This window comes from Anomaloglossus baeobatrachus, chromosome 2 (assembly GCF_048569485.1).
Source record: "Anomaloglossus baeobatrachus isolate aAnoBae1 chromosome 2, aAnoBae1.hap1, whole genome shotgun sequence".
In the NCBI taxonomy this organism is placed as follows: Eukaryota; Metazoa; Chordata; class Amphibia; order Anura; family Aromobatidae; genus Anomaloglossus; species Anomaloglossus baeobatrachus.
Genome location: NC_134354.1, coordinates 662,737,663 through 662,763,600, shown reverse-complemented (window position 1 = coordinate 662,763,600; position 25,938 = coordinate 662,737,663). Strand labels below are relative to the sequence as shown.

General features: G+C 48.5%; 1 protein-coding gene across 1 annotated transcript in view; it reads right to left on the bottom strand.

Annotated features, from left to right (window-relative positions):
• MBD6 (methyl-CpG binding domain protein 6) overlaps positions 1-25,938 on the bottom strand; it is a 123,646-nt gene that overhangs the window by 76,130 nt on the left and 21,578 nt on the right. Inside the window, exons 2-4 of the mRNA XM_075337078.1 lie at positions 8,211-8,393; positions 7,550-7,686; positions 5,046-5,148 (exon numbers count right to left, since the gene is read on the bottom strand). Of these exons, the coding sequence (XP_075193193.1) occupies positions 5,046-5,148; positions 7,550-7,662 (216 nt within the window). The 5' untranslated portion in view covers positions 7,663-7,686; positions 8,211-8,393. The remainder of the gene's footprint in view (positions 1-5,045; positions 5,149-7,549; positions 7,687-8,210; positions 8,394-25,938) is intronic.

Genomic DNA, 25,938 nt, shown 5'->3' with positions numbered 1-25,938 from the left:
ATGACGGCGGGGCCTCAACAGAGAGCGCACCGCCAGATAGAGGGACTGCTGTTTGACTAAGGGCAGCTTGATAAGTGCCGGCAGAGTCTCGAATTGCATCCCTAGGTACGTGAGTTCTTGGGTCGGGGTCAAAGTGGACTTGGGCAGATTGACAAGCCACCCGAATTGGACCAGAGTGGCAAGAGTGAGCGAGACACTCCGCTGACAGTCTGCGCTGGATGAAGCCTTGACAAGAAGGTCGTCCAGATAAGGAGTCACTGCCAACCCCTGGAGGTGCAGAACCGCAACCACTGCTGCCATGACCTTGGTAAATACTCGAGGGGCCGTGGCTAACCCGAAGGGGAGAGCCACGAATTGGAAATGTTCCTCTCCGATTGCAAAACGTAGCCAACGCTGGTGTGAAACTGCAATTGGCACATGCAGATAGGCATCTCTGATGTCGATGGATGCCAGGAAATCCCCTTGGGTCATTGAGGCAATGACTGATCGCAGAGACTCTATGCGAAAGTGCCGCACCTGAACATGCTTGTTGAGAAGCTTGAGATCCAGGATGGGCCGGAAGGAACCGTCCTTTTTGGGGACTAGGAAGAGATTTGAGTAAAAACCTCTGAACCGTTCCCTGGCGGGAACCGGTACAATCACTCCGCTGGCCTGCAAGGATGCCACGGCCTGAGAGAAGGCGGCGGCCTTGGAGCAGGGGGGAGTTGACAGAAAAAATCTGTTTGGCGGGCTGGAAGAGAACTCTATCCTGTAGCCGTGGGAGATGATATCCCGCACCCACTGATCGGAGACGTGTTGAAACCACACGTCGCCAAAGTGGGAGAGCCTGCCACCGACCAAGGACGTTGCTGGCTCGGCCAGATAGTCAAGAGGAGGCTGCCTTGGTGGCAGCAGCTCCTGCGGACTTTTGTGGACGCGGCTTCTTGCGCCAGGAGGGCTTCTGGTCCTTGGCCGAGTTAGTGGACGAGGCCGAGGGCTTAGAGGACGACCAGTTAGAGGAACGAAAGGAACGAAACCTCGACTGGTTCCTGCCCTGGACAGGTTTCCTGGTTTTAGTCTGCGGCAAGGAAGTACTCTTCCCGCCAGTAGCCTCCTTAATTATTTCATCCAGTTGTTCGCCGAACAGCCTGGACCCAGCAAATGGGAGCCCAGCAAGGTACTTCTTTGAGGAAGCATCTGCCCTCCACTGTCGAAGCCACAAGATCCTGCGGATAGCGAGGGAATTAGCGGAGGCCACCGCAGTGCGGTGAGAGGCCTCCAGCATGGCAGACATGACGTAGGCTGAAAAGGCTGAAGCCTGGGAAGTTAAGGCAACCAATTCAGGCATCGAGTCCCTAGTGAGGGAATGCATCTCCTCTAGGGAAGCAGAGATGGCTTTGAGAGCCCACACTGCTGCAAAGGATGGGGAGAACGAGGCCCCTGCCGCCTCATAGACAGACTTGGCCAGGAGGTCAACCTGGCGGTCAGTGGGATCCTTAAGTGAGGTGCCATCAGCCACAGATACAACTGTCCGGGCTGAGAGTCTAGACACCGGAGGGTCTACCTTTGGTGAGTGAGCCCACTCCTTGACCACCTCTGGTGGAAAAGGATAATGGTCGTCAGAACCACGCTTTGGAAAGCGTTTGTCAGGACAGGCTCTGGGCTTGGACACAGTGGCTTGAAAACTGGAGTGGTTAAAGAACACACTCCTTGTTCTCTTAGGCAAGGTAAACTGGTGCTTTTCTGCCAGAGAGGGTTGCTCCTCTGATGCTGGCGGATTGAGGTCCAGTACAGAATTAATGGACGCAATCAAGTCACTCACATCTGCGTCACCCTCGGTCAGATCAATGGGGCACATGGAGGTAGCGTCCGAGCCCCCAGTAAAGATATCCTCCTCGTCCTGCGGGTCGACTCGTGAATCGGAGTCGCGGGACGAGGAAGGAGAGGGGTCCCTGCGTCTCCTCTTAGGAGGACGGGGTCTGGGAGCAGATGAAGAATCCTCTGTGAGCTCTGCAGAGCGAGCCGAAGCAGCAGAGGCGCCCTGAGAAGGGGGCTGATGCATGCTCAGCAGAGTCCGGGACAGCTGTCCCATGGAGTCGGCGAAGGACTGGGAGATAGATTTAGAAAACACTTCTACCCAAGCCGGGGGTTCAGCCACCGGGGCCGGAGCAGCCGGAGGGACCACTGGGGAGACTCCAGGCTGAGGTACCACCATGTTAGAGCAGGCATCACAATGAGGATATGTGCTCGGTTCAGGCAGTACGAGCTTACATGCAGTGCATATTGAGTACAGCCTTGCAGCCTTGCTCCTAGTGTGAGACATGCTGCTGAGGTGGGGGCTCTGCAGTAAAGAACACACTCCTTCAGAATGACCCCCAGAGAGTGTATAAGAAAGTCCACAACCAGAGGTTGTGGCTTACCAGACCGTTTTGTGTGCCCTCCGGATTCCACAGCTCGGACCACCAGACAGAATGCAGAGATGCAGCAGCCAGCGCCGATCAGTAGGAACGATGAAGAAAAATATTCATGGTGATATGTCACAGACATTGGGGGATCAAGGCCCTCCACATTCCACAGTTAAGAACTGGGTTGCCAAATTTAAAACGGGCCACTTCAGCACCAATGATGAGGAACGTCCTGGACGACCGAGAGTGGTTGTTGTTCCGGAGATTGTCGATGCTGTGCACAACCTCATACTGGAGAATCAACGAATTTCAGCCAAAGCAATAGCAGACATCATGGGGATTTCCCATGAATGTGCTTGTGTCATTATCCATGAACATTTGGACATTAGGAAGATATCTACAAAGTGGGTCCTCAAATGTTTGACAACAGATCAAAGAAGCATGCAAGTGAAAACTTCCCGGTCCATTTGTCAGCGTTTCCGGACTGATAAGAACTTCCTGGATAGACTGGTCACTATGGATGAGATCTGGATTTATTTGTAGGACCCTGAAAACAAGGAACAGTCAAAAGAGCAGAGGCACAGTGGTTCTCCTCATCCAAAGAAGTTCAGGGTCCAAAAATTAGCCACTAAGGTGATGGCGTCTGTGTTCTGAGATAAGGAGGGCGTGCTGCTAGTGGACTACCTTCAAAAGGGTTCCACCATCAATGCAAGGTATTACATTGAACTTTTGGACCAATTGAAGGCAGGTCTGAAGGCCAAAAAGCACGGCAAGCTGTCCAAAGGAATCTTGTTTCCGCAAGACACTGCTCACACTGCACAAGCGACCACGGCAAAACTGGCAGAGCTGGGCTTCCAGCTTCCAGAACCAAGGTTCAGCAGATCTAGCTCGCTCCGACTATCATCTGTTTCCAAACCTGAACAAACACCTGAAGGGTACCAAATTTCACACGATTTCTGACGCCATGGCTGCTACGGATGCCTGGTTTGAGGCACAACCAAAATCCTTCTTTTTGCTAGTCTTACAGAACTTGGAATAACAATGTAACAAGTGTGTTGACATCAGTGGAGAGTATGTGGAATAAATATAAAGTTTCAACATCCAATCTCGTTTCTTTCTGGGTAAAGAATTATAAGCAGCCCCTCGTATTCATTACAATTCCCGATGTTTATTCGTATGACTCCAGCGAGTGGCAGACTCAGGGACTAACAGCTATCATACAGGTAAGACTATCAGTCACTGAGTATGACCGCCCACTGGACTCACGTACAAACACCAGAGATTTTAATGAATAAAATATATTATACTGAATCTTTTCCTACAAACCAATAAATCATTCTACTCATCCTTTCCTTCTCCATACTGCGCAGTACACAGATCAGACTGCATTTTCAAAGTGATAGGTTCATTATAAAGTGTTTACCACATTTCTTTTTGGTTTCCATAGGCAGTATAAAAGCTGCTAACTGTAAAAGCTGCTAACTGTATATCACACGTTTATTGTCCATTTTGTGGCTCACTATGATATTGGCTCCAATTGTCTCCAAATGTATATATAATTTATATACTTATTATACTTATTGGACTGCCTGTACAAAGTCATAGGTTCCCTTTAAGTATTTATTAAAGGTTTTCTAGAAAAATGTCCAATCTGATCAACTCCTCCTGCTTTATAACATCCTTCCAGCAGATCAAGTATATCTGGGCAGAGATAATAGATAAAAGGTAAAGTGCATATCAGAACAGCATCTCCAAAAACTGTTTGTGTAATCAGTTAGTGGTACTTTCACATAGCGAGATCAATGCTGAGTCACAGGTTTTGTGACGTACCAGTGACCTCATCAGCGATCTCGCTGTGTGTGACACTAAGCAGCGACCTTGCCCCTGCTGTGAAATCGCTGATCCTTACACACTGTTCTGGTTCATTTTTTGCTCGTTGGTCTTCCGCTGTGCAGCACACATCGGCGTGTTTGACTGCTGGAGACCAACGAGCACAGACTCTGTAAGCAGCGTACGCTGGTAACCAGGGTAAATATCGGGTAACTAAGCAAATCGCTTTTGCTTGGTTATCCGATATTTACCCTGGTTAGCAGCGTACACCGCTTAGAGCATGCTCCCTGCACATGTAGCGAGGGTAAATATCGGGTAACTAAGCAAAGCGCTTTGCTTAGTAACCAGATGTGTACCCTGGCTACGTGTGCAGGGAGCCAGCGCTAAGCAGTGGTCGCTGGTAACCAGGGTACATATCAGGTAACCAAGCAAAGTGCTTTGCTTAGTTACCAGTTATTTACCCTGGTTACCAAGCACAGAGTTGCTGGTGGCTGGTCGCTGGTGAGATGTGCCTGATTGACAGCTCACCAGCGACCATGTAGCGACGCACCAGCGATCCTGACCAGGTCATATCGTGGTCGGAATCGCTGGTACGTCGTTTCGTGAGACGGTGCCCTTAGTCAATTTACACAGCGTAGCGTACCACACCATAATATTTGGCTACCTTCACAATATTGTTATGGCTTCCATTCATGATGTGAGACATGACAATATGCCAATGGTGGGCAGATATCACAGAGGCTATGAATCCCGCTGACCATCGTGTCCTTCACTTTAACTGGAAAAAACACAGCTGTATGTAAACTCTCAGACTATTGCAAAAGCGCTTACCTTATAGATGTTCAGGGGACACTCCAGCCCACACTTACAAGTTCCATCAGTCACCAGGTAAGCCCGTAACTGATCCATAGAGGTAAGAATTGTGCCACTTGGACTGCAATAAAATAGAGACCAATAACCATAATTACCAACAGGACTAAGGTTTTTATGTTTTTTTTTTTTTTTAAATAAAGATTTTAGTTTTGTACTGTCATTTAATGAACCCAGAATTTCACTAATATTGTGATATCAACTAAAGCTATTGTGAACCATATGCAGCGTAAGGCCGGGTCACACTGGAGTATAGCATTGGATGCCATATGCTAATGACACTTGGCTCAATCTCTGCTGTGAGCGTGAGCCGAGTGTCATTATTCTGGGCTCTGACTCACTCGCATGTCAGAATCAGATCACAGATGCAGAGAAGGATAGATTACTCTCTCCATGTTCTCCATTGCCTGGCTATGCGTAAATTCAACTGCATTTGGATGACACCAGTGCAGTCTGATGTTTCACAAGCTCCAATAGACTTGTATGGGTGCGTATGATCCGACATATGCGGTTAATGGCAGCATGTAAAGATTTTTTTCCTCAGCCCATTTAGAGCTGAAAAAAAACCTTGCAGATCTGACCTGCATCATTGACTAACATTGGTCAAAGTGCAATGTGAGTTTCTGTCGCACTGAACTCGTCCGATTTAAATGCTAAATTTGAGCAAGACCTAAGACTGAGACAGAGATGGGACAAAAGTAAAAAACTCAACCACTAGAGTACAGTAAAGGGTGCTTTACACGCTGCGACATCGCTAGTGATTGCTAGCGATGTCGCAAGCATTAGTACCCGCCCCCGTCGTTGGTGCAATATGTGGTGATCGCTGCCGTAGCAAACATTATCGCTACAGCAGCATCACACGCACATACCTGTCCTGCGACGTTGCTGTGCCCACCGAACAATCCCTCCTTCAAGGGGGAGGTGCGTTCGGCGTCACAGCGACATCACAAAACGGCCGTCCAATAGCAGAGGAGGGGCAGAGATGAGCGGCCGGAACATGTCGCCCACCTCCTTCCTTCCGCATTGCCGGTGCACGAAGGTAAGGAGATGTTCGTCGCTCCTGCGGTGTCACACACAGCAATGTGTGATGCCGCAGGAACGAGGAACAACCTCGCTACGTACGAAACAACGATTTTTGGTATATTGAACGACCTCTCATATACCAACGATTTTTGTCTCTTTTGCGATCGTTGATCGTCGCTCCTAGCTGTCACACGCTGCCGCTAACGACGCCGGATGTGCGTCACAAACACTGTGACCTTGACGATATATCGTTAGCGATGTCGCAGCGTGTAAATGGCCCTTAAGATTAAAAACACTGTAAGTGGCTAGAAAAGGTCAGATTTTACATTTACACTGCACTCCAAAGACATGCTGATAGGGACTATAGATTGTGATGATCAGGTCTGAAAAGCGCTATGAAATGAATAGCTTTATATACGCGAGTAAAATAAGTACAAAATAAATAAATCTGTCCTTTTCTCCTCAATCACATCTTATTTTTCATTTAGTGCATTTGCTAGAAGAGCTCTGTGGTCTGCAGTAAACCCATCCATAGCTGCGTTAGGCCTGTTTCACACGTCAGTGACGCTGGTACGTATGTGCTTTTTTTTTTTTATAAGTACCAGAATCATGGACATACGCAGACCCATTATAATCAATGGGTCTGCGCACACATTAGTGATTTTTCACTGACTGTCTCCATGTGGCGTACACGTGTGTCTGTGATTGCAGCACGGAGACAAGTCCGTTTTTTCTGGCATCAATGATGTCCCACGGACCACACTATGGTGTTGTCCATGAAACACGTACCAGAAAAAAAAAAACGTACATTAAAAATAAAAAACATTTTCATCTCACCAGTCTCCAGCAACGCTCTGTGCAGCCTCGGCTCTCTGCAGCTTCCTGGCCGGCTCATTATGGCATGAATATTCATGAATGCAGCCAGAGCCGGCCCGGAAGTAGCTGCAGAGGTGAGAGACAGCGGTGGCTGGATACAGCAGAGCTGGAGACTTCAGCACCACAGACAGCAGGAACGGGACAGGTGAGTATACGTCCATATGCAATCACGGATTGCACATGGACAACCCACGTGTGGCATGGATCATGGAGGGACATATACGTTTTTTACACGTCAGTGAAAACCGCCTGTGTTTTTCACTGATGTGTGAAACAGGCCTTGGACAGAGGCCCACATTGATTCCTTTTAGAATCAGTCCAGAATGGTATAGAATAGAGTAGTGGATGATCGCATGGAGTCCAATAAAAGATATGTATACGGTGTGGTTCCTTTTAATCACGTTAGCTCATGGGTGACTGGTCCCACTCTTAGGCACCTGTCACATTCTCTGAACTCAGGAGCTTTTTTCCAACACATACCATAAAGAGCTGCAATAATTTATTAACCATTTATTTAAACGGCAGCAAACACCTTAGTAAAGATACAGGTATCAAGGAGGACTTACCTAACATACACCACAGTGCCTGGCTCCACCCTCCTATGCCAACCAATGGGCACCTGGACCATCGGGACTCCTCCATAGTTATCTCCTCCTCCACTTTCATTGCCGCCATTCATTTTGTTCTCTCTTCTCTCTTGTACCTACCATACACAAAGTTAACATCAAAAACCAACTTGGGGGGTTATTGTGACGACTAGTCAAATTTAAAGGAGAACATTGCCATTTATTAGTAGTAGGCGGACAATATAATCTGAACAGACAAAGGGCATTTAAAAGTTCCTTATGGAAATGTTCCTCCATTGCAAGTAGACACAAATACCTATTAGGCCCGTTTCACACATCCAGCATTTCGCCGGATGTCGGATCCGGCATGCATGCAGTAAAGTACATTCATTTACAGTGGAAGCGTGACACCATGCGGACAAATGTGGTTGTGCATGAAGCACACAGCCGCATGGTGTCGCGCTTCCACTGTAAATGAATGTACTTTACTGCATGCATGCCGGATCCGACATCCTGCGAAATGCTGGATGTGTGAAATGGGCCTTAGTTGTGCACTTTAAACAACGCAGGGATTAGCCGTAATGGCCCTACTCAGTCATCCATAAGGGTTCACCCCCCCATCAGCACATGGCGGCTAGGCGTCATGTGTGCATAACTTTACCTGCTCATTGCGGCACAGTATGGGCGTTAGGTCTGCATGCGATCCTCACGGCCCAGCATGGCACAGTTACTGTGTGTCAGGTTCCCGTGGTGGGATGAGGCAGACTTGGGTGCTCTTCGCCTGCTCCCTTAGTGTTCCTATGGAGCTGCCAACTGCACTCAAATTGCTAGGGATCCATCTTTTCTGTAACAAGAAAAAAAAAAATAAAACTTAATTTTTTTCCCCAATAACAATTCCTGAGAAGATGTAACATTTAGCATGGATTTAGTCGGTGATTCTGAAGTTCACTCTACACTTTGGATTTGTGCTCACTGATACAACTCTGCACCATGATATGAAGTGTCATCCCGCCTGATGTCAGCGGCTCGCATTATTAAGGTTCATTACACCATTACCCCAATACTCACCCTTTTGCTGCATTCGGTTATTTCCAGCCTCATTATAAATGGCTATGCAGGCGGCAGCCTCAATATCATAATTATCACATGGTTCTTGGAGCAGCCATACACAGGAGTGGATGCGATAACCTCCCCCTGCCCTCACCCAGCTGATTACTGACAGCCCTCCACCAAACCCCCCTGCAGAAATATCCGGGCCGGAGCCTGTATTGTGGACTCAGGCGGAGAGCCCCAGGCTGTTTCCGCTGCCATATTGGTTTTGGCTGTGATAAGGGAGTAAGGTGCTTATGTCAGTGTGTAGTGTGACTGCACAGACAGGGCTGGGAGTGGATGGGGGAAGAAACAGATCATCCTCCACACTCTCTCGCCTCCAACCAGATGAAATAACCAGGACAAAGAGCCTGCCAGCCAGTAAATTGATATTTATTACCCTCAGGAAGAATAGCAGTCATTCCCACAAGACAGAAAAGGCATCTGGAGGAGGAGTCGAGAAGGAGGGGGTCAGACGGCATTAACCCTTCACCACCCAGAGGAATTTATTACCTTGATTTTCATATACTGGCAGATTATGGCGAATAGTATAGAAACCACTCGGAACACAATGGCTTTGTTACAATTGCGTCCGAACGCTACAACTTGCTGCACATCCCGACTGCTCCTTACTACGTTCCTGTTTGGTAGCAGTGGAGGGAAGAGGATGTACAGGAATTTATTATTACCTTTCCTTTACTGGGTGGAAAAAAAGGGGAATATGAGAAACGACAGAGGTTATTATGGGATGGGGACAGGACATTTAGAAAGTATCAATTACAACAAACAGGATCATCAGGCCAGGTCTCTGCAGCGGTGGATTTCCCAGCCGGTGGCGCGGTAGGTTGGTGCCCAAAGTTGCACAGAGGACCACTGAGCAGCAATTATTAGAGGTTGTTAAACCTTAGCCACAAAGCATTTTTTGAAGATTTTTAAAAAAAAAAAAAATTGATGAGAAAAAGCGTAACATGACCACAAATACTATATAAAAAAAAGACTACTGTGCCAAAATTGCATATTAATATATTTGCCATATTTTTGATAAACATTTTGACTGCCTTAAAGGTAACCTGTCACCAGATTTTTACCTATTAAACTAAAAGAATCCCCTTCTGCAGCCCCTGGGCTGCGTTCTATGAAGGTGCACCTTGGCCCTGACTCCCCTTCCAAACCCCAAAAATAACTTTATAAAACTTGGCCCTTAGGTATGCTAATGACCTGTGTGGCTCAGAAGGACAGTCTCATTTTCTCCTTCTGTCTCCCCTCCTGCCGCTGATCGCCGTCCACCTTCCTTGATTGACGGGATGATGCCCTCAGTCATCCTCCTAGTCGCATTTCCAAATCTCGCGCCTGTGCAGTTAGGTCTGCTCGCGCAGGCACAGTTCACTCTGCCATATCGCATGCAGGGCAGAAAACAGCTGCCCTCGCTTGCGCCGGTGAGCTAAATGCGCAGGCGCGAGATTATGGGCGGGTATGAGCATGGCGCTGGTGAGGTCATGCACAGCACCGACCTCACTATCGCCATGCTCGTACCCGCCCATAATCTCGCGCCTGCGCATTTAGCTCACCGGCCCGAGCTACGCCAGCTATGTTTTCTGCTCTACCCGTGATATGGCAGACCTAACTGCACAGGCGTGAGATTTGAAAATGCGACGACGAGGATGATGGAGGGCGTCATCACATCAATCAAGGAAGGAGGACGGCGATCAGCGGCAGGAGGGGGATAAAGGAGCAGAAAATGAGCACGCCTATCTGGCCAACCAAAGTAATTAGCATACCTAATAGCCAAGTTTTATAAAGTTATTTTAGGGGTCTGGAAGGGGAGTGAGGGCCAAGGTGCGCCTTCATAGAATGCAGCCCAGGGGCTGCAGCAGGGGATTCTTTTAGTTTAATAGGTAAAATCTGGTGACAGGTTCCTTTTAACGTTGAAATTTGGTATAAGGTATAATACTTTACTTTGTTTATCTTGGAAATAACTTTAGCTTTCCAAAACATAATGATCATAATATTTTTTTGTTTATATGGCGCCAACATATTCTGGAGCACATTACATTTCAGAGGAGCTGCGTACAGACAATTTCAAACGTTACAGAATAAAGGGTGCTTTACACGCAACAATATCGTTAACGAGATATCGTTGGGGTCACGTCGTTAGTGACGGACATCCGGCGGCGTTAGCGATATCGATGCGTGTGACACCTAGGAGCGACGATCACCGATCGCAAAAGCGTAAAAAATCATTGATCGTTGTCACATCGTCCATTTTCAAAATATCGTTGGTTGTTCATGCCGCAGGTTGTTCGTCGTTCCTGCGGCAGCACACATCGCTACGTGTGACACCACAGGAATGAGGAACAACCTCGTACCTGTGGCCGCCCGCAATGAGGAAGGAAGAAGGTGGGCGGGATGTTCGTCCCGCTCATCTCCGCTTCTATTGGACACCCGCTTAGTGACATTGAACGAACCACCCCCTTAGAAAGGAGGCGGTTCTACGGCAACAGCGACGTCGCTAGGCAGTTAAGTATGTGTGATGGGTGTTAGTGATGTTGTGCGCCACGGGCAGCGATTTGCCCGTGACGCACAACCGATGGGGCAGGTACGCTCGCTAGCGATATCGATAGCCATATCGCACCGTGTAAAGTGCCGTTAACACAAATAACAAGCGGACTGAGGTTCCTGCTCACAAGCTTACAATGTATGAAGAAATAGGGGAGGCACAAAAGGTAAATAGTGAAAAGTGCTTGTATTGTATGGTCCAGCCATAAATATAAATACAGTATTCACATATCGCTGCATGAACTGGATACCATCCAGTATGTATACAAGTACAGATAAAGAGTGCTATGTGCAGGGGGCACTTATAAAGATTTGATGCTTTGATAAAATCTGTGCAAGTGCCCGGTAGTTAAACACGGCAGTTAGACAGGGCAGGAGATCGGTATGTCATGCAAGACAATCAAACACACTTGTTCCTAGTTCATTTGTGCTGCAATATGTTTTCACCATATGTATGTGTTTCTAGCTGCTTCAATCTCTCATATGTACCGCCCTTTCCCACAATCTGCGCACTCCCTTTCTCCTATGTACTGCTCTCATGTGCTTTTCACATTCTTCTACCAAAAGATCCATTCTAACTCCCCTCTCTTGTTCTCCCACCACAACCTTCTTTCATTCTCTGTCAAGAACTGTCAACCCACTCAGGACACCCCACTTGCCACACTTACATACGTGCCATTAATATCCAGAAACTTATGAAGAATTTTTAGTCATCATTGGCCCCAATCGCCTCCCTCATGTCCTGACTGTACTTTGAAAAATTATAATGAAACACTGCAAAATACCCTAGATGAAACTGCACCCCCTACACACAGAACTGCTCAGCACAGACGGCGGCAACCCTGGCACAGGCTACAAACACGTTTTATGCAGCTGTGCTCCAGGTGAGCTGAACGTCTGTGGAGAAAATCCAATCTGGCAGAAGATTTCATCCATTACAAACTTATGTATGAAACATACAACTCTGCCCTTCACCTCTCCAAACAAGCCTACTTCATTGGTAATGGCTAAATCTCAGTGGGCTAAGGCACCTCTTCTGATGTCATGCCCATATGACCAGAAGGGGCGGGGCCTCCACCAACATACCTGATACCAGGAAGCAACATTATTTTTTTTTTTTTTTTAAAGCGCACCAAATCACCAGGATTTTCCCATATAACCTAAAGCCAGTGCTATACTGGCACTATCAGGCTGATTCTATACATACCTGTTGTGGTCAGCTCGGATGTATAGGTTTTAAAACACAAACAAGTAAAGTTTGTAAAATTAGCAGCTTTTAGAGTGCCGATCAGCTGATAGCTGAGGTGGATATATTCATAGTGAATTCCACCCCCTGCCTGTCTATCCTCCTCCTGTTATTTATGCTAATTTTATTATAGAATCATTTAACTAACTGGCTAGAAGGACCTGTGCGATGTCATACCATGCCATGAGAAGGAGCAAGGTCTCAGCCAACATAGCTCATACCAGGAAGCAACATTATTTTTCTGTTGGCTGAGGCCCCACCCGTTTTGGTCACATGGGTATGACATCAGCACAGGTCCTTCTAGTCATATACTAAAACGATTCTCTAAATGAATTAGTATAAATAACAGGGGGAGGATGGACAGGCAGGGGGCAGGAATCACTCACAGCAAGTTGGGCTGCAGTGTGTACATCGCCCAGGCCAAAAGCTGGCACCTGTGATGCTTCCACATTAGTGGGGGTTTAGCTGTATCCTGGTAGAGCATTAGCTTTTGGCCTGGGCGATGTACACACTGCAGCCCAACTTGCTGTGAGTAGTACTTAATTTTTGGAGGACATTGTCCTCTTTTTGTTGCTATTTTTATATTTAGGGGGCAGGAATCACTATGAATATCCACCCCAGCTGCTGTAATTCAAAAAGCTGCTCATTTTACAAAACTTTACTTGCTTGTGTTTCAAAACCTATAAATCCTAGCTGACCACTAAAGGTATGTATAGAATCAGCATAATAGTGCCAGTATGGTTGAGTCTAGAATGTATAAGCTCCTGACAGGTTAGTGCGCGCGGCCGGCTTGGTTGGTGGGTGTGACCAGCTTGGTTGGTGGGCGTGGCGATGTTTCTTCCTGTCCACTATAATCATGCAAGGGGGAAGGGGCGGAGCAGTGGTCAACCATGAATACACACATGAATTTCACTCTTGATGTATCAGAAGTTGCCGAGCGCTGCACTCAGCTGATCTTCAGCACTCCAACTAGAATGAATGGGGCAGCAGTGCACATGATGGATTTCCGATGTCATGAGACTCTTGGGATTGCCCTAAGCACCAACAATCGAACTCCCAGCAAATGGAAATTCACCCTTGTCCACTGGATAGGGGATAACTTTCATATTAGAGAGTATCCATTTGAAACTCTGGTGATTAAGGGGTTAAAAAAAAGGCTGCTGGTGAACCAGACGTTTGTGGTCATGTAGGTTTGCCTTTATTTTTTACTGAATTTACATGAAAGTTGCCTCTCTGCTCTGTGAGAATGGCCAAAGGCATACAGTATTATAAATATGGGTGTATCTCAAGCCACTGATTCCCCGAATGAACCTCATATGTAATCTATCCTAAATTATCAGAATCTCCAAGTGGACCTGACATTTACTCAAATTTTAACTCGGCAAGGCGTTTTAATAGAATAATGTTAATGCTATTTGCTCATGCCCAGTTTCAATGTCCTGAACTTTGTAAAGGCTGCCAGCCACACTCACATGGTGCCTGAAAAGGTCATGAAAATGAATTCGAACACGTTCAAATGTGCAGAAGAAATCTCAAAGTCTCACGCATAATTGCAATTTACTATTTGTTTGGTGGTTTTTTTCCAATAAAAATTAAAAAAAAAAATTATATGTATTGTTTTTGTATAAATAGGAGTTAAATGAAAATTATTTCTCCTTTCCATTTCCTCTTACGAAATTGTATTTACATCATGTAGAGATGGCAAATTCTAGTAATTATTATCGCTTTGCAAATCAGGCACAACAGAGAGGTTTACAGCTCTAAGATGGGCATTGGATGCGACAGTCCCGGGACTCTACCTGGCTCATCCCAATTTACCCTGGTTCGGTGGCAATCGGGGTAATATGGAGTTAATGGCAGCCCATAGTTGCCACTAAGTCTTAGGTTAATCATGGCAGGCGTCTACGAGATACCCCCAATGATTAACCTGTAAGTTAAAGAAAATAAACACATACACCCGGAAAAAATCTTTTATTTGGAATATAAGACAAAAAAAAAAAAAACACCCTCTTTCACTACTTTATTAAAATCCCCAAACAGCCCTCCAGGTCCGACGACGCATCCAGCTCTACTACATTAGAAACTGACAGGAGCGGCCGTAGAACACCAGTGTTTTTCCAGTATGGAAAAAAAAAAAAAAGGAATTAGGCTGTGTGCACACGTTGCGTTTTTTACCGCGGAAACGCTGCGTTTAGAACCGCAGCGTTTCAGTGGGAAATTGCATGCGTTCAACTTTCCCAGCAAAGTGTATGAGAAAGCCAAAAAATCAGTGCACATGCTGCGTTTCTAAACGCAGCATTTTGGATGCCAAAAATCGGTGCGGAAAGAAAAGCAGCATGTCACTTCTTTTGTGCGTTGTGGCTGCGTTCTCTCCCCCATTGAAATCAATGATGCGGGTCAGAACGCAGCTACACCGCAGTGAGCTGCTTTTTTGTTGCGGTCCGCGGACTTTGTCGGCATGCCAGAACGCAGGCATTTACCTGGAAGTGAGGTCAAGAGGTTTCCTATTGACCTCACTTACTGGCAAAGTCCTGAAAAGCCCCCGGTGTCGCCAAAGTGCCCGCCCCGACCCCCGACCCCCCTCCCGAAAATCCAAAATGGCCGCGCGCACAGTAACTCACCGGCCGCAAGCTACTCCTATGATTTCTGTCGCATGTGCCTTGAGACATGCGACAGAAAAATGCCCCCCAGGCCCTGCCAGGTCACCCCCTATTCCCCCCGGTATTCCCCCTTACCTGTCCGGTCGCAGCGCTGATCCCCCGCGGCCCCCTCCTCCTTCACAGCAGACGCCGGTCAGTGCGGTCACATGAGCAAAGCAGCTGACAGCCAGCACTGCGTTCAGAGAGCTGTGCTGGCTGCTCGCACTCTGCAGCTGTGACCCGGGGAGAGTGGGTGCAGATTTTTGGCACCCCCTCTCCTCAAATGGAGGGTCTGCCCTCCTAGAAAACGGGGGATACGTTCCCTGAACGTGCCCCCATATTCTAGAAGGTCCAGAGCCGACGTGGGACGTCCAAATGGATTTCTGCGGACCCATTTTTTTCAAATTTTTTTATTAAATTGGTGAACGAGGGTATGATTTGGGGAGTGCTTTTTCTAATAAAATTTTTTTTGTCATTTTCTTTTGCTTTTGTTTGCTGTCAATTAGTTATGTCGGGTATCTAATAGACGCCGTGACATCACTAATTGCTGGGCTTGATGCCAGGTGACATTACACATCTGGTATCAACCCCATTTATTAGCCCGTTTGCCAACGCACCAGGGCGCGGGATGAGTTGGGGCGAAGTGCCAGGATTGGCGCATCTAATGGATGCGCCACTTCTGCGGCGGCTGCAGCCTGCTATTTTTAGGTTTGGAAGAGTCCAATAACCATGGCTCTTCCCACCCTGAGAATACCAGACCCCAGCTGTCAGCTTCACCTTGGCCGGTGATCTAATTTGGGGGGACCCCACGTTTTTTTTTAATTCTTTATTTATAAATATAAAAAAAAGCCTGGGGAGCCCTCCAAATTGATCACCAGACAAGATGAAGCTGCCAGCTGTGGTTTGCAGGCTACAGCTGTCTGCTTTACCCTGACTGGCTATCAAAAATAAAGGGGACCCCACGCCATTTTTTTCATTGTTTTTTTTTTGGATAAATACTAAGCTAGGCACCCTTTAGTGCCTAATGAAAGGTACTAAAGGTGCCAGCTTAGAATATGCAGGCGGGGGTGGGACGTTATATATATTTGACATCCATTCATCCATTGACGCTTTTTTGGCTGTGTGCCCACAATCAGGTTTTGCAGTGGTTTGGGCGCTGAGTGTTTTCCCTGCGTCCATAACGCTGCGTTGTGCAGTAGAAGCACAGTGGAAGGATTTTTGGAGATCCCATGCCCACTGTGCTTCTTTTCTCCGCAGCATAAACTGACCTGTGGTGCGGCTTCCCGAGTCTCAGCATGTCAATTTATGCTGTGGAGACAAGAGTGTTCTCTGCAGGTAGCATAGAGCTCCACAGCAGCCGGAACCCAAATCGTGGGCATGGGCAGCTGCGTTATCCCGTGGACAACACTCACATCTCTGCAGGAAGGCTGACACTGTGTACTAGACGCCGTGTCGCTGGATCACGGCCACATAGCCTAAAAGTGAGAATATTGTTGCTACAGCAACATTTTGGGTGAAGTAGCTGTGGATTCAAAATGCTTAATATACTCCTGAATAAAATCCTTGAGGGGTGCAGATTCCAAAATGGGGTCACTTGTCGGGGTTTTCTGACGTATAGGTACCCAAGGGGCCCTGCTAATGTGACATGGTGCGCGAAGTTTATTTCAACTTTTCCAAAATTCAAATGGTGCTCCTTCCATTCCAAGCCCTCCCATTTATCCAAACAGAATGTGGAAAAGAAGGAAATGACATCACAGGTTTTTTTTTCCAAAGGTCTGTGTTCAACCAACTTTATTAACACTGACAAGTCTTAAAAAACGCACCTAAAAAAACGCAAGAAAAACGCATGCGTTTTCGATGCGTTTTTCTCAAAAAGCATGGTTTACAATTCTCCCCTCTGCCAGAGGATGCGTTTTTTTCCGCGCTGAAAAAAAAGCAACGTGTGCACATAAAGCTTCTCCTACATTCTTCAATGTTAAACACGTACAATTTAGGATAGATCATGGATGCTATCCATATGCTGTATGTTTTTCACAGACCAATAGATTTAAGTTGACCCTTCTCATCAGTGTGGCTGGAAAAAAGAGAATTTTGTATACTTACCGTAAATTCTTTTTCTTATAGTTCCGTATTGGGAGACCCAGACATTGGGTGTATAGCTTCTGCCTCCGGAGGACACACAAAGTACTACACTAAAAAGTGTAGCTCCTCCCTCTGAGCATATACACCCCCTGGATAACCAAATATAGCCAGTTTAGTGCAAAAGCTGAAGGAGAATAGCCACCCACAAGTAGAGAAAAAGCAAGAACCGGAACAACCGGAGCCTCTGTCTACAACAACAGCCGGTGATAACACGCGGAACAAGAAACTGCCAACAGGCAACAGGGAGGGTGGTGGGTCTCCCAATACGGAACTATAAGAAAAAGAATTTACGGTAAGTAAACAAAATTCTCTTTTCCTTTATCGTTCCTATGGGAGACCCAGACATTGGGACGTCTCAAAGCAGTCCATGGGTGGGAATAAACAGACAACTGAGAAGTAGGCGAAACCTAACGTCACAAATGGGCGACAGCCGCCTGAAGGATGCGTCTGCCCAAGCTCGCATCTGCCGAAGCATGAGCATGCACTTGGTAGTGCTTCGAAAAGGTATGCAGACTAGTCTAAGTGGCAGCCTGACAGACCTGCTGAGCCGTAGCCTGGTGCCTGAAAGCCCAAGAGGCACCGACAGCTCTGGTCGAGTGTGCCTTGATCCCTGGCGGGGGAGGCACCTGAGTACACTGGTAGGCATCGGAAATGGCCGACCTAATCCAACGAGCTAAGGTCGGCTTAGAAGCCGAGAGGCCCTTACGCCGACCTGTGGCCAGCACAAAAAGAGAGGTGCACCGCCTAAAAACAGCGGTGCGAGACACATAGATCCGGAGCGCCCGCACCAGATCCAGAGTATGCAATGCTTTTTCAAAGCGATGAACAGGAGCCGGACAAAAGGAAGGCAGGGAAATGTCCTGGTTAAGGTGGAAAGGAGAAACCACCTTAGGGAGAAAGTCCGGAGTCGGACGGACAACCACCTTGTCTTGATGAAAAACCAAAAAAGGTGACTCCGAAGAGAGCGCAGCCAAATCAGAGACTCTCCTGAGGGAAGTTATGGCCACTAGAAAGACCACTTTCTGTGAAAGACGAGACAAAGAAACCTCCCTAAGAGGCTCAAAGGGGGGTTTCTGCAAAGCCGTGAGGACCAGATTGAGGTCCCAGGGATCCAAAGGCCGCCGGTAAGGCGGAATGATGTGAGATGTGCCCTGCATGAAGGTGCGCACATGAGCCAGCCGGGCGATACGCCGCTGGAACAACACTGACAGAGCCGAGACCTGTCCCTTGAGGGAATTGAGGGATAGTCCTAGCTGCAGACCGGACTGTAGAAAGGACAAGAGGGTCGGCAAGGAAAAAGGCCAAGGAGCATGGCCGGAAGAGCGACACCAGGACAGGAAAATTCTCCAGGTCCTGTGATAGATTTTGGCCGAGGAAGACTTCCGAGCCCGAGTCATAGTGGAGATGACTTCAGGAGGGATACCAGAAGTCGTCAAGATCCAGGACTCAAGAGCCACGCCGTCAATCTGAGAGCCGCAGAATTCTGGCGGAAAAACGGACCTTGTGAGAGAAGGTCTGGACGGTCCGGGAGATGCCACGGCACCTCTACGGACAGATGGAGCAGGTCTGGGTACCAAGCTCGCCTGGGCCAGTCTGGAGCAATGAGGATGACCCGACGGCCCTCCATTCTGATCTTGCGCAGGACTCTGGGCAAGAGAGCTAGAGGGGGAAACACGTAAGACAGACGAAACTGGGACCAATCTTGAACCAGCGCGTCCGCTGCAAAGGCCTGAGGATCGTGGGAGCGAGCCACGTAAACCGGAACCTTGTTGTTGTGCCGGGATGCCATTAGATCCACTTCCGGAGTGCCCCACTTGCGGCAGATTGTCCGAAACACTGCCGGATGCAGAGCCCACTCGCCGCTGTCCACGGTTTGACGGCTGAGATAATCTGCCTCCCAGTTTTCCACGCCTGGGATGTGGACTGCGGATATGGTGGACTTGGAGTCCTCCGTCCACTGAAGGATGCGTTGAACCTCCAACATTGCCAGGCGGCTGCGTGTCCCGCCTTGGTGATTGATGTAGGCAACCGCTGTCGCGTTGTCTGACTGGACTCGAATGTGCTTGCCCGCCAACAGGTGGTGAAAGGCTAAGAGGGCTAGAAGCACAGCTCTGAGTTCCAGCACATTGATCGAGAGGGCTGATTCGGACGGAGTCCAAGTGCCCTGCGCTCTGTGGTGGAGATATACTGCTCCCCAGCCGGATAGACTGGCATCCGTGGTGAGGATCACCCAGGACGAGAACAGGAAGGAGCGCCCCCGAGACAAAGAGAGAGGGGCCGAAGCCACCACTGAAGGGAGCCCCTGGTCTGTGGCGACAGAGCCACTAACCTGTGCAAGGAGGAAGTCCGCTTGTCCCAACAGCGGAGAATGTCCAGCTGCAGGGGACGCAGATGGAACTGGGCAAAGGGAACCGCTTCCATTGACACCACCATCTGACCCAGCACCTGCATTAGGTGCCTGATGGAATGACGGCGTTGCCTCAGCAAAGAGCGCACCGCCAGATGGAGGGACTGCTGTTTGACTAAGGGCAGCTTCACAAGTGCCGGCAGAGTCTCGAATTGCATCCCTAGGTACGCGAGCTTCTGGGTCGGAGTCAGAGTGGATTTGGGCAGATTGACAAGCCACCCGAATTGGACTAGAGTGGCGAGAGTGAGCGAGACACTCCGCTGACAGTCTGCACTGGATGAAGCCTTGACTAGAAGGTCGTCCAGGTAAGTAATCACTGCCAACCCCTGGAGGTGCAGAACCGCAACCACTGCTGCCATGACCTTGGTGAATACTCGAGGGGCCGTGGCTAACCCGAAGGGGAGAGCCACGAATTGGAAATGTTCCTCTCCGATTGCAAAACGTAGCCAACGCTGGTGAGAAACTGCAATTGGCACATGCAGATAGGCATCTCTGATGTCGATGGATGCCAGGAAATCTCCTTGGGTCATTGAGGCAATGACTGACCGCAGAGACTCCATGCGAAAATGCCGCACCTGAACATGCTTGTTGAGAAGCTTGATATCCAGGATGGGCCGGAAGGAACCGTCCTTTTTGGGGACTAGGAAGAGATTTGAGTAGAAACCTCTGAACCGTTGCCGGGCGGGAACCGGTACAATTACTCCGTTGGCCTGCAAGGATGCCACGGCCTGTGAGAAGGCAGCGGCCTTGGAGCAGGGGGGAGTTGACAGAAAAAATCTGTTTGGCGGGCTGGAAGAGAATTCTATCCTGTAGCCGTGGGAGATGATATCCCGCACCCACTGATCGGAGACGTGTTGAAACCACACGTCGCCAAAGTGGGAGAGCCTGCCACTGACTAAGGACGTTGCTGGAGCGGCCAGATAGTCAAGAGGAGGCTGCCTTAGTGGCAGCAGCTCCTGCGGTCTTCTGAGGATGCGGCTTCGTGCGCCAGTTGGGTTTTTGGTCCTTGGCTGAGTTAGTGGACGAGGCCGAGGGCTTAGAGGACGACCAGTTGGAGGAACGAAAGGAACGAAACCTCGACTGGTTCCTGCCCTGGACAGGTTTCCAGGTTTTAGTTTGTGGCATGGAAGTACTCTTCCCGCCAGTAGCTTCCTTAATAATTTCATCCAGTTGTTCACCGAACAGCCTGGACCCAGAAAATGGGAGCCCAGCAAGGTACTTATTTGAAGAAGTGTCTGCCTTCCACTCTCGAAGCCACAAGATCCTGCGGATAGCGAGGGAATTAGCCGAAGCCACCGCAGTGCGGTGAGAAGCCTCCAGCATGGCAGACATGGCATAGGATGAAAAGGCTGAACCCTGGGAAGTTAAGGCAACCATTTCAGGCATAGAGTCCCTGGTGAGGGAATGCATCTCCTCCAGAGAAGCAGAGATGGCTTTGAGAGCCCACACTGCTGCAAAAGATGGGGAGAACGAGGCCCCTGCCGCCTCATATACAGATTTGGCCAGAAGGTCAACCTGGCGGTCAGTGGAATCCTTAAGTGAGGTGCCATCAGCCACAGATACAACTGTCCGGGCTGAGAGTCTAGACACCGGAGGGTCTACCTTTGGTGAATGAGCCCACTCCTTGACCACCTCTGGTGGAAAGGGAAAACGGTCATCAGAGCCACGCTTTGGGAAGCGTTTGTCAGGACAGGCCCTAGGCTTGGTCACAGTGGCCTGAAAACTGGAGTGGTTAAAAAACACACTCCTTGTCCTCTTAGGCAAGGTAAACTGGTGCTTTTCTGCCAGAGAGGGTTGCTCCTCTGATACTGGCGGATTGAGGTCCAGTACAGAATTAATGGACGCAATCAAATCACTAACATCTGCGTCATTTTCGGACAGATCAATGGGGCACATGGAGGTAGCGTCCGATCCCCCAGTAAAGGCATCCTCCTCGTCCTGCGAGTCAGCTCGTGAATCAGAGCCACGGGACGAGGAAGGAGAGGGAGCCCTGCGTCTCCTTTTAGGAGGACGGGGTCTGGGACCAGATGAAGATTCCCTGTCAGCTCCGCTGAGAGAGCCCTAGCAGCAGAGGCGCCCTGAGAAGGGGGCTGATGCATGGTCAGCAAAGTCCGGGACAGCTGTCCCATGGAGTCGGCAAAAGACTGGGAGATTGACCTAGAGAAGGATTCTACCCAAGCCGGGGGTTCAGCCACCGGAGCCGGATCAGCCGGAGGGACCACTGTGGGAGCGATACCAGGCTGAGGCATTGCCAGGTTAGAGCAGGCATCACAATGTGGATATGTGCTCGGTTCAGGCAGCACGAGCTTACATGTAGTGCATATTGCGTACAGCCTTGCAGCCTTGCTCCTCGTGTGAGACATGCTGCTGAAGTGGGGGCTCTGAGCCAGAATGACCCCCAGAGAGTATATAAGCAGGTCCACAACCGGAGGTTGTGGCTTACCAGACCGTTTGTGTGCCCTACAGATTCCCACAGCACGGACCCCCAGACAGATTAGCAGAGATGCTGCAGCCAGCGCCGATCGCTTGAGAACGCTGATAAAATGGCGCCGGAACGAGGAGAGGGGGCGGGGCCTACTCTGAGAGCGGGATCTGGAGGGCCAAAGAGATTTACAGGGGAGGGGACATTTCCTCAGGGAGGAATGTCCCTCCCCTGTGCCGAACGGCCGCTGGGTGGAGCCGCACTGTCCCTCTGCATGATTGACATGCAGGGGCAGTGAAATCGAAACTAGGCCTCAGGCGAAGTCGGGGCCTAAATTTAACGATGCGGCCGGCGCGCAGGCACCATCGGCGCGGTTCTCAGGTGAAAACCAGAGAACCGGCCGGAAATGTCAGAACAGATACACAGCCCACTCTCCCCAACAATAAAGTACAAGGGACCCCCCGAAAATAACGTCTCAGATACTTAGCTTGTGAGACGCAGGGTTTCAAGTCCCTGGGGATGAGTGCTCCGTCCGGCAGGATCCTGAAGGGCTGCGGATGGAGACCGGTCTCCTGCAAGGCAGGGAGAACCGTGCTGGCTCCCACTTCAAGCCAGAGCCCGAGGGATGGTGAAGGAGCGCGGCATGTAAGGCTCCAGCCCTGAAATCAACCTTAACAACACCGCCGACTCAGTGGGGTGAGAAGGGACATGCCGGGAGTCCAGGCTTGGACCCGCTTTTCTTCAAACTCTTTCCAAAAATCAAAAATCAGATGAGAATGCATGTGTGGATGTATGCCTCCTGAACACAAAGCATTGAACTGGCTATATTTGGTTATCCAGGGGGTGTATATGCTCAGAGGGAGGAGCTACACTTTTTAGTGTAGTACTTTGTGTGTCCTCCGGAGGCAGAAGCTATACACCCAATGTCTGGGCCTCCCATAGGAACGATAAAGAAAAAACAGATCTGTGAGCTGCCCCTTTGGATTATAATATCTATGTGGTATCAGTGAAAAAAAAAATCAGATGCCACACGTACTGACAACACTTCTTGGCATTACAGATCTGGCCCTTTTCTAGATTTCATCATGCCTCATTAACAAAACGTCTGGTGTCTCACACTCACATACCACCTTATCTCATCCCTCTCTTTCTTGGTGTCCCTCATGGCTCAGTCCTGAGACCCCAACTTCTCTCCACCTATATGGTCACCTTGGAACCACTCAAAGTCCCACAATTTCATGTATAACTTCTAATGACACTGAAAACTCTATTTGCTGGCCAGACTCCAAGAGTGTCCATCAGCTATACATGAACAAGACTTAACTAAATCCCAACCAGAGCTATCACAAATAATGACTCCACACACTCCCATGTCCCAGTATTTTCTGCTCTGTCCTTCAATTCACATGTCCATTCCCTTACCACCACTTGGCTCTCACAACCCAAACACATTGCTCTAATCCATCCATCCGTCAACCACAAGAAAAAAATAAAATTAAAAAATAATTGTGCCTGCCTAGACTAGTTTAACATTCTTCACTGTGGCTGCCCTTGCACTCCTTGAACCCATCCTTCGGGTAATCTACTTTTCCCCTTGATAGTCATCTGTCAATCCCTTGCCCGACACCCCGTAATACAGAAAATTCAGTTAAAAATATCAACACGGACATACAAGGCAATCTTTCATGTGTCCGCTCCATAACTCCCTGACCTAATCTCTCCACTAGCTCTCTACCTGTAATAGCTCCTCACAAGATCTCCTTATTTGCTCTCATCGTCTGCTCACACACAATTGTTTCCCAGATTTTCCTCTTGCATCCACAAGAATCTTGAACTCTCTACCTCAACACATCATGTTGTCTTTCCATACCTGAAGGCATCAATCAGGACAGCCTACAACCCTAAGTATTTCTGCAACCATCTCATTTTCACTTGTACCGCTTTCTAACCCCTGACCTGTCTCCCTCTACATAACTTATAATTATCGGGTACTCAATGCTTCTGTACCAGCCTGTCACTGTTAGTTCATATTTATTGTATTTGCATGAAACCTTAAGTATGCAAACCCTCTTCACATGTACAGCCGACTGGAATTAATGGTATTTTAAAATAAAACTGCCCTGAAGAAATGGTCTCTTTCTTATCTGTTGGACTTCCCAATATCGATATTGGTCCATCTTGCACACCAGATCCTTCTAATTAGTTGCTCACCAGTCTCTCAGTGACAATTTCCCATTTATCTGACCCCCTACAGCCAATCACTGACCTCAGCAGCGATGTGATTGATGGACGGGACGTCATCACTCTGGGATCTTTATGATAGACCACAAAGGAGGGGCAAGAGTAGAAGAGAGTCCATCAGCTCTAGCAGGACTCATAAAATGTTTTTTTTTTTTAAAATCAGGATTATCTAACCAACCATTCTGAAATGGATTTTCAAAGTAACCACTTCAGCTTCGTAAGGTCAAAGTGATCGATTAAGGCTGGTTTCACACTACGTTTATTTAACATCCGTCCATAACGTTTTTTTAGCGGAAAAACGGATCCAGTGCAAATGCGTTTTCACTTCAATGCATTTGCAATGGACTCGCGTCCACCTGCGTTCGCATGCGTTTGCGTGCGTTAGACACAGGATCCGTACTTTTGCGTTATTTTAACATGTTTCAAAAACGCTACTTGTAGCGTTTTTTACCTTTGTCAAAATAACGCATCTCACAGGATCCTTCACATTGCGCCGCGAGCTGCAATGCATTTCAATGAGCGCTGGATCCTGCCTAGCAGAATGCGTTGAGTTGCGTTGTAACAGGATCCTGCTTTTGTACTGAGCATGCCCAGAAAGTACTGAGCATGCCCAGAACCAGTCTCGCGTGATCTGTCTCTCTCTCCTCCTCCCTCCCTCACCCTCTCTATCTCTGTCTTTCCCCCTTCCTCTCCTCCCTCGCTCTCCCACCTGAGAGCTGCGGACACTCATAACCAAGGTAAATATCGGGTAACCACTTCTCCTAGTTACCCGATGTTTACGTTGGTAACGTGTGCAGGGAGCCCGGCTCCTAGCAGCTGCAGACACTCGTAACCAAGATAAATATCGGGTATCCAAGCCCGATGTTTACCTTGGTTACGAGCGTCTGCAGCTGTCAGATGCCGGCTCCCGGTCTGGCACGTTTAGTTCCCCTCACTCCCGATCACATGACTCCAATGCCCGCCCCTAAACATCCAGTGACAGGATCCTGCAAAGTAAGACATGCGTTTACATGCGTTTTTTGCTGTAAAAGCAGGATCCGCTTTTGCAGCAAAAAAACGCTCAGAACGCATGTTAAATAAACGTAGTGTGAAAGCAGCCTAAGATATGCAGTTTGTATTATAAAATCCAGTGACAGATGCTCTTTAAAGGGAACCTGTCAGGTCCCCAGTGCACCCAGAACTGCTAGGTTGTTTTTACAATAAAAGAGACGGGCCTCTCCGACATTCACTTCAGCCAGGGAGTAAAAATGCCCTGCATTCAGCGCTCACCCGCGTAAGATTTTGTTAACACCATGGCTTGGCAAATTAGGCCTAATGAACATTGTAAAGGCAATGAATAAAAATGCAAAAGCATTCAAGTACTTTATTAATAACTATGAAGCGTTGGTGGAAAATCTCCTTAAAGGTACGTAACACACATCAGGTTTTTGCTGTGCGGCAAATCCGGCGCATTTCTGAAAAACCGGATGCGGCGACGGCTGTTGCCGGATGCGTTTTTTTCCCCATAGACTTTCATTAGCGCCGGATTGTGCCGCATGGCCGTGCGTTCTCTCCGTTTTTTGCCGGATCCGGTGTAATTGTCTGATCCGGCGGCCGGAAAAAACGCAGACCTAGACGTTTTTTGTGTCATGAGAAAAATCGCATCCC